This window comes from Triplophysa rosa, linkage group LG21 (assembly GCF_024868665.1).
Source record: "Triplophysa rosa linkage group LG21, Trosa_1v2, whole genome shotgun sequence".
Classification (NCBI taxonomy): Eukaryota; Metazoa; Chordata; class Actinopteri; order Cypriniformes; family Nemacheilidae; genus Triplophysa; species Triplophysa rosa.
In genome coordinates, this window is record NC_079910.1 from 4,348,300 (window position 1) to 4,357,552 (window position 9,253).

A 9,253-nucleotide genomic window follows, 5' to 3' on the forward strand; every position below is an offset into this window, starting at 1 on the left:
TTGTAATTATGGCTTGGGTGTGTGTTTTAATAAACACTTGATAGGTACGTTTCATGCAAACGCTGTAGTTTTTGTAATAAATAACACAATTGCTATATCTTCTGCAACAGACCATACATTCAGGTTACTGTAAGCATTGTCTTTTATTGAAATTGATGGCAACTGAATAGATTAAGGCTCATGAGCAAACATTTAAAAGCATTGTTAATAAATGTGTCTTATAGAATATAAAAATAAAAAATACAAAACGAAACAATCTATTGTGAAGTCTAATGACCGCAGACTAAATTTTTCATGTATTAACCTCCAGTTTTTCTGTTTTAGAAAAACGCAGAGGGAAGCTCACCCAACAGTCTTTCTACATCAGATTTCTCTCATGTCACGAGATGTATTGAAATATTCACCTCAGACGTTTGATTGTATATTTGTTGTAGTTATTGAAAATGATGACATGAACAGAAGTATGTAAAATTAATTCAGAGTATAGCATTAATACATCTATTAAGCTGTATATGGCTTGTATGTGAGGTGGTAGAACGTTTATATATAATTGTTTAGTTATATTCTACTGACAAACATTTAATGGTTTCTCACAGTCTTTTGTAAGTCAAAATAAGATAAATCTACATAAACTCTCGTTTTCCCTCGGAGCAGAGTTGGAAAACCACAAAAACACCCCCTGCAATAAAATAACTTCAACTCTTTAGTGGCATGCTCGAAACAAAATAGATTACTAGTGTAGACAGACATTTGCTTCTTAATATGGACCTTCTATAGTTTTTATTGAATTTGAGGTGTATTTGATTTCATCTTTTACACTCAGAACTGGAACTTTACCACCACCTCCATTTGAAGAAAGTACAACCTGTGGCTCAGTACACTTTGCTTGTGGTATTAAAAGATAAAAACATACAATTTCACAGAATTCTGGGGAAACAAAAAACAGTACAATAAAAGCTCAGATTGGCAGTCTTGAGGAAGTGTGACATATAAAAAAATAAAAAGCACATATGTTAAGTGTTTTTAAAAACCTGTGTCAGATTCTAGACTCTGTGTGAGTTTCTTAAAACCTTTGCGTATCAAAAATGTTTGGATGAAAGCCTTCAATGGCAGAAAGGTCAAAAGAAAATGCATAGGAATTGAAACTATAAAAATAATTCTTTTTAGGCTTTAAATTTATAATATACTTTAATTTTGGCAATTGTGCTATACCACAAAATCAATCGACCGGTGTTCTATATGGCAAAAACAACAAAACATTATAAATCAATAAAATAAAGTCATGACCAGAGAAGGTGCTGTTAAGTAGAATTCCTAATCTTGGAATGTTCTTATATATTATTTTTATTATTCACCCAAGTACGTAATGGTGTTTATCTCTGTACGCTTCCTTGTTCTCCTGCTCTCGTAAAACAGTGTTACCAAAATCTCCAAACATCACACAGATACACGGACACAAAATACTACAAGAGCACATTCACTACATGTATTTCTTTTTTAAAAACCAATAGGCAAAATAGCCCATCCCCCCGAGAGAGCCCATTAGGAAAGACGCGCCAAAGAATGACGGAGGCTTCTTTTTTACCATTCGGAAGGCATTGGGTAGAACTGCAGAGAGCAGGGTCGTGTGGACGTCCCCCAATACCTTACGGAAAGCGTAGCGCTTCTGCACGCTTTCAAAAAACGTCTGGATGTTCGGCCGGCTCCCGTCTTCCCAGTATTTCTTTGAGAGTCCCAAGAACTTGAGCCTGTGCAATGTGGCTCCGAGATAAACATCAGCTAGTGTAAAAGTAGGTCCACAAAGCCATAATTCACACTTTTGACCTGCAAAAAAAAAAAAAAAATTCAATGTAGTTATTCTGAAAAAAAGATTTAACATATATTTGAATAAAAAAATACATTAAATTAATTTCAAAATTCTAACAACTTCCAACTACTGTTACTTTAATAAATATGTAGAGTGTAAAAAAACTATTTAATATGAAGTTTAATAATTAATGCATTTTCTAGTTTTCTAAAATTATTTTAATTTAATTAGAACATTTTAATTATATACTCTGACATTTTTTATTTTGAAAACCAAAATAGTTTTGAAGAGCAAAACATTTTTAAAGTCCCCGTGAACCGGAAGTTGCGATAGTTTTTACTTCCGTATTCTGACGCATTTCTGAGTGAAACAGAATTTATACAGAAAAATACACTCAAGAAAAATAGTGGGCGTGACTTGTGTTTTCACTGCGAATTGATTGGATGTATAAAAACAGCCGTTACATTTTGAAATGGAACTGGGAGCAGACGCAGAGTCATTGAGAGAGAGAGTTGCGACAACTCCATTGACTCCAATGGAACAGTTTTTTCACAGCAATGGCGGTTCATGGAGCCTCTCAATAGTTCCCAGAAGTTACTAGTAACGCATGGAGATGCGGCTAAACAGACCAATTGAGGTAAACTTTTAACCTATTTATTGACGCAAGTCACTTAACGATTAAAAAAATGAAAGAAATAAAGCATTTAAAGAGAAAACATAACTTCCTGGAACTATCTGAAGGCTCCATGAATCGCGTGACATGCTGAAAATTTGAACTTCAGTTGTGGCGACTCGACGGCTCTGAGCAGACTGACAGTTGAAGGAGAGGAGTTAACGGATGCTCCACCCAAGCTGTCTAACATACGTCATTTATGATGGATAGTCACTAGAGGGCGTAGATGCATTTTCAGATTTGAATTGAAGATTATGAGGGCACATGAATTTTAAAAAGAGAATGACTCACACTGGTAAGCTATTTACAACAAACGCTGCAATATTTCATGAAAAATAGGAATTGTAATGTTTAATTTCACTGGGACTTTAAGAGAAAACGTACCTTGATATTCCAACTTTCTTTTCTCCAGCTCTGCTTCTACTTGGTCTAGTACCATGACCAACTCACCAAGGATTTTCTTCAGGTAGTTCACATTGTCATGGTCCAAGATCTTTGCCTACAAACATAAAGATATTTAAGATAAGGAAGGAAATCCACATTTTATTACATTTATACATTGGGTATACTATGCATGACCCATGACCACAAACCCATGACCTTTGTGATGCAAATGCAATATTCCATCAATTGAGCTACAGTAACATAATCTCTTTATTTGATATCTAACTCCAAAATCAACTTCATGCAAATAACGAGTATAATACAGTTGGCTTTACTGCTGGCTTACCATGAGTTTTTTCTGCTTGGAGAGGTATGGTTCTGTCAGCTGTGGTTCTTCATGGTCGAGTTTCATCAGTTCAGAAGCAGCATTGGCCAAATGCCCTGATAGAAACAACCCAAACAGACTCCTTCATCTGCATTGCATATTCACATTGTAAAACCCCAGACATCTGTGTGGTAATCTGAATCTTGTAGCTTTAGCAGTTCCATCATTATGAGTTATGAGTACATAATATTGTAGGGAACAGGCACTATTTCTATTATATATAACAGGCACTATACATCGTTTTAATGTTCCTGACAACTAATAAGATTCCACACATAAAATCAAAGTGACTTTGATAAACATCACCTATCAAAGGAATTTCTTCCAAGTTATGCACCGTAAAAGAGATTTACTGTATATGTAATTATGCTGAATTTCCATTACATCATTTATTCTCCTGCTATACTTTGGCTGCATCAACTCATTGCGTTGGTTTTCTCTGGACTGGCACGTTGCGTAATAGGTGAGCAGTGAGGTTTACAGCTATTCGCTGGATTTATTTATCAATGAACTGTATGAATAGGCCAGTGCTTGAGCGTTTTAGTGTGACAAGGATTTACCGTCAACATTTGAGACAACAACCTGCATTTCAGTGTCAAATGTTTAAAGAAATAAAGAGATTGTCAGACTAAGCAGGTTATTGCGAAGAATCAAATGTTGTATTTTTTACATCCCACGAAGAAAAATATTTTCGTAAGTTGTGCAATATACATAAGGGGAGACCGGGGCTAGTTGTCACATGGGTAGGTTTTCACAAGGGTTATATCACAGAATGTTTTTGACTTTGTAAGTGATTTTGGATGTTTTTTTTTTATTACCATTGAAACAGATTGTGTTACCTTTTTCGCAGTTTAGTTTTGTGCTTTACTGTTTCAATTGACTGAAAACTATAAATAGACTGTTAAATAGGTTTTTACAGTGACAACTTACCCCATATACATATACCCCTGGTCTCCCCCGTATATACTGTATTTTTATTTCTCTAGTATAATAAATGGTGATCCTCAGAGATGCACTTACTACGTATTTCAGCTGTGGCATACTTTGGGATCATGGAGTCGGTTGTCAGTTCGGGATGAAGGATGCATCCGTGTGTGTAAGCATCCATGGGCAGCCCATCTAGCAGTTCACGGTACTGCTGTATCCTTGCATACATGGGAGTGCCCTCATCCGCGATCAGCTGAGGTACTGTGTCTAAAAGAAAAATAAACACAGAAAGACAGTACTGTTTTCAAAATCACCTCCTTATCCTTATATAGTGCACTGTTGTGGGTGTCCGACATTTTGGACAAAAGTGGAGAATATCTAGTGCACGCATTCATTCTCATAATCCCTCCTGATTAAGAGCGTGTACCCTCAATGACTGGTGAATACCCATAATGCACTGTGAAGGTCATGTCAAACGAATTCTAGTGGCACGGCTGAAGATGACTTCCGCAGAAACTTGCTCACTCCTTTATAATGAAGAGGGTAATATGTCATCTGATATTAAAGGTACGGTTCACCCAAAAGTACAAATTGTGTCATCATTAAAACCTGTATGACTTTCTTTCTTCTGTGGAACACAAAAGAATATAGCTTGAGAAATGTCTCAATGGTTTTTTGTTCATACAATAAAAATCAATGGGCACCAATGATGTTTGGTTACCAATGTTCTTCAAAATATCTTCTGCAGAAGAAAGAAAGTCATACAGGTTTGGAATGACATGAGCGCGACTAAATGAAAACATTTTCATATTTGGGTGAACTATCCCTTTAAGGGACTAATGAATGAAGACATATACACATTACTCTTCAACATCCTCTAAGATTGATTTATGACTAGTCATAACATAAACGTGCCTGTCCATTTATTTACCAAGTGCTCAGTCAATGTTTCATGCAAAAAACAAATATAGGAGGAAGCCACGGAAAATAAAAAATATTATCATAACACTAGAAATTAGATGTCAAAATTCACTTAGAGACTCAGGACCAGACTAAAGAAGTCATTACAGTCAGATGAAGTGAATCACTTTGTGTCAACAGCACTGACAAAGTGAGATGAAGCTGCCATGCCGGGTAATAACAGACCTGGTGCTTTTGTTATTCAGAAAATGCTTCCATAATACACTGCATCTGTGGAGGACAGGGCAGCATCTGGCTGACCTCCAACATGCTGACTAATCAGTTATTGGGCCAAAGGCTGACCTGCATCTCTTACTGTAGCCTACCAAGATCAATTTATCCAATAAATGCAGTGTCTCCATTATCCAAACACACAACCAGCTAAAAACAGGCCCACAGACTACACACACAACACTGGATGCCTGTTTCTGATAATCATCTGATAGAGCATGGCGCTTGCAACTCAAGGGTCAGGGTTTGATTCCTTGGGAATGTGTGACGTGAGAAACATACCAATTGTAACTGTACTGACTTTTTCATTACTCTTATTATAAGCATTTATATACACGTCTTTACGGTGCCTAGCGACTAACAGTTAATCTCGACAGACAGCAAGACACAATGCCAAGACAACCACGAAGCAGCTCCAATGCTGCATTTCAATGACACCGAAAATAAATGCCTGAAACCTGAGCTCAATCTGACATCTTTTTTTTTTTTAATTGATAATATGTTACACAATTTGTATTACTAAAAAATGTAAGTCCGAATGTAAAATACAGTTCAGAATGGTCAGACTAGAATTCTTGAGACATGCTGGTCGCGCTCAGCTTTCATCACTTCAATAGACGCGAGCTTGGATCAAAAGCAGAGTTTAAATGGATCAGTGAAAACACTTCACCTCCCACACTCAAACTGTGCACACATTACAAACAACACATAGTAGCTGTTTGAGAGAATATATATTAGTCCACAGCAGTGATTTATGCTCATAGTGGTTACAAAGGACTCTGGGAAAGCGATGAAAGTGAGACAGACTTTTAATTGCTACACAGTTTCCTTTGAGCACACTTAACCGTGAACAATCAAGTGTTTTGTCAAAGGGAACAATGGTGCTTGTTTAGGAAACTAATTACCTGAAAAACTGTCTTAAAGGCACAGGTCACGTTTTAATTCTATTGTTTCTCACTGTCATGTTATTTCAAACCCATATGACTTTCTAACTTCTGATGAACACTCAAGGCAAAATTTGGGACTGACAACTTCAGTCGCCATTTACTTCCATTGTGTTTTTCCCATCCAATGGAAGTGAATGGAGACTGAGCTTGTCAGTATACAACATTCCGTCAAAAACCCCTTTCTGTGTTGTACTGAAGACAGGATGTTTGGAACAAGAAGAGGGTGAGTAAATGATTCGATCATTTTTTATGTCTGTCGAACTACTTTACTTTAAGAAAACAAAGCAATGTATTATGAGTTATACCTCCTACAAAGTTGGTCTCTATGTAGTCAATAATTTGATTGTAGTCACTGATGATAGTGTCTCCGTGGATGAAAACAGGCACTTCCTCCCCTAGGTTGAGCCTCATGAACCAAGGCTCCTTGTGCTCTGTGAGTGGCATACTGACATCTCGTTCTTCACACAGTAGCCCTTTCTCATTGATCACCAGACGCACCTGCAAAAAAACAAAAACAGGTGACATCAATATGACATCACCAAACACAGAATGAGAAGGTGCTCCTGGTGCACGAAGAATGCATTAGGTAAACAAAAAATATAAAAGGTGACAGAGATACCAAAATGACAAAGGAGATCAAAGGAATCTGAATATAACTTATAACAGATTGACTGGATACCAGGTTTTGTTTGTGATGAGATTTTGTACTCTATTTATAGTTTCATATTTTTATTTATTAAGAATGAATTGTTTTAGGAATCAAAATATGTAACAACGCAAAGCAGATTAAACTAAATATTTTCTTTTGTAGATCTAATATCTTTTTTACATTGACAGACCATGTGACACGATATAAGGGCTGTCGAACGATTAATCACATTCAGAATAAAGGTTTGTGTTTACATAATATATGTCTGTGTACTGTGCATATTAATTTTGTATTTATGAACACATACACATATTTAGGAAATATGTATTTATTTATATTTACCAGTCATTTAAATTATATATAAACATTTCTTAATTTTTATATTATATATATTTTTTTTTAATGTATGCATGTGCTTTTTAAAAATACAAAATTAACATGCACAGACATATATTATGTAAACACAAACTTTTATTCTGGATGCGATTAATCATTTGACAGCTCTACAAGATATTAAGATGTGAACAAAAAACCTCACAAGAATACGCATGCAACGTTTAAAATGCATGTGTGTACTCTTCATAAACAGATTATGAGGCACCATAAAGTGGCCCTCCAAACTTCCCTTAACTAACTGGATTAAAAAAAAAACTTTACTAAAGTCATAGTTAGACAGGTTTGTAACCTTATTTTAAGTTACACTTGCATTGAAGCGACGATAAAAAAAGAAACAATGATTAAAGGTCTCCTTAAATCAACATGGATTCGTGGACAGGAATGATCCTATTTTCTTCCAGATTGAAAGGATATAATCCTGTCGCATACTATTAATCCAGGGTAATCGATCAAGATAAGGCAATGAGCGCAGACTGATGAGTGACAAGCGTATCAATCAGCAGGCTGAGGAAAAGAATGTCAGCATGCATTCAACATCCTCTGTGCTGAGGCCATAAAATGTGTTACACATTAGACACATCTAATGAAGTATTTAACATCAACTGTGCAATGTCACCAAATAATCTACACTCTGCCAACATGCAAAATTTTACAATAACATAAATGAACCAAACCTAAAATCCCCCATGCTTTGGAAAAAACAAACAAACAAAGGCCCTGTCAGTAAAATGAAACACTAATCTGTACTAACGCTAAATGTCGGTCAAGAGAATAATTTCTCAGGAGCATTGAGAGAGAGAAGCACACACTGGTGCAGAGCTTTGCCATGTTTATCTCTCGGTTCTCTGCTGAGTGAATGGGAGAGGGATTTTGGCAGACCATTGGTTTTCTGCTCAGCTTTCCATACAAGCCTGTAAATACTGTAATCAGCATTGAGATTTCAGCCTCACGAATGTTCAATATAATGTTGTTGTGAGGAGTCGGGTTTAGCTTGAGATAAAACGTGACATTCATTCAGATCATTCTAGCAGACTGAGCAGTGCACAGTAGCCTAACGATACACCTGCTTCAAATGTGCACGAAACAGCTGACAGCAGAATCTAAATTCTCCCTTTGTTTTTTTCACAAAGCTTCCTCGTTTCAATAAATAATTTAGACCGCATCCAGAGCACGAGGACCAATAAACCAATACAAAAGCTTAAATTTACGCTTTTGTTTCGTGTTTACAAACAAATCACACACATATGCATGTAACTGATGCGGTTGACTTTGAGCCTAGTAAGTGAAAATGAACAGCATCTCCTCAGGTTTACCAATTCATAAAGGACGCGATAGACAGGTAGGCCGATATAATGCACATGAACCAACAGAAAACGCAATACTAAACTCTCCTGTCCAACGGCACTGCACTGAATAGACTCCTATACATTCAACCGGAGCTCCACCATTTTCAAGCTGTCATGTTTTTTACCTTTTGAGAGCTGAAGGACTGAGTCCAGTGGTACAGAACGAGCCTGTCTTTTGAGTATGGCTTATGTTCTATCGTCGACTCGTTGCTTTCCTCTCCGTCTGTGATTTTGCCATCTTCGTCCATGGCTGATATGGGCCACCAGCTACAGTTGGTGGGAGTAACATTGTTGGAAGACGCCATGACAGAGGATTTTGTGCGTGTGAGAGGGTAACTGAGAGAGGGAGAGAGAGCGCGGGAGGGAGGGGGAGATGGAGAGCGCGCGGGGGGATTTCAGCACCACGAACAGCGGTATCAACAACACGACTGTTTTAATAATGGTTATTTGTGTGTGCGTGTATGGACATTTATCAAAGAAACCCATATCGTGCAAACAAACAAAATATTGGGCTATTCCTATTTCATCAGAGAAGGAGGCGAGGCATC

The 9,253-nt window shown here is 36.9% G+C and overlaps 1 protein-coding gene across 1 annotated transcript; it reads right to left on the reverse strand.

The window, feature by feature from the left end:
* Window positions 1-1,480: 1,480 nt before the first annotated feature.
* gdap1l1 (ganglioside induced differentiation associated protein 1-like 1) lies at window positions 1,481-9,069 on the reverse strand. The gene is made up of 6 exons (XM_057319940.1): window positions 8,831-9,069; window positions 6,620-6,812; window positions 4,270-4,443; window positions 3,211-3,305; window positions 2,865-2,979; window positions 1,481-1,824 (listed from the first exon to the last, which is right to left on the reverse strand). Exons 1-6 carry the CDS (start codon window positions 9,008-9,010, stop codon window positions 1,481-1,483), a joined length of 1,101 nt encoding a protein of 366 aa, XP_057175923.1. The 5' UTR covers window positions 9,011-9,069.
* Between the last annotated feature and the right edge of the window lie 184 nt (window positions 9,070-9,253).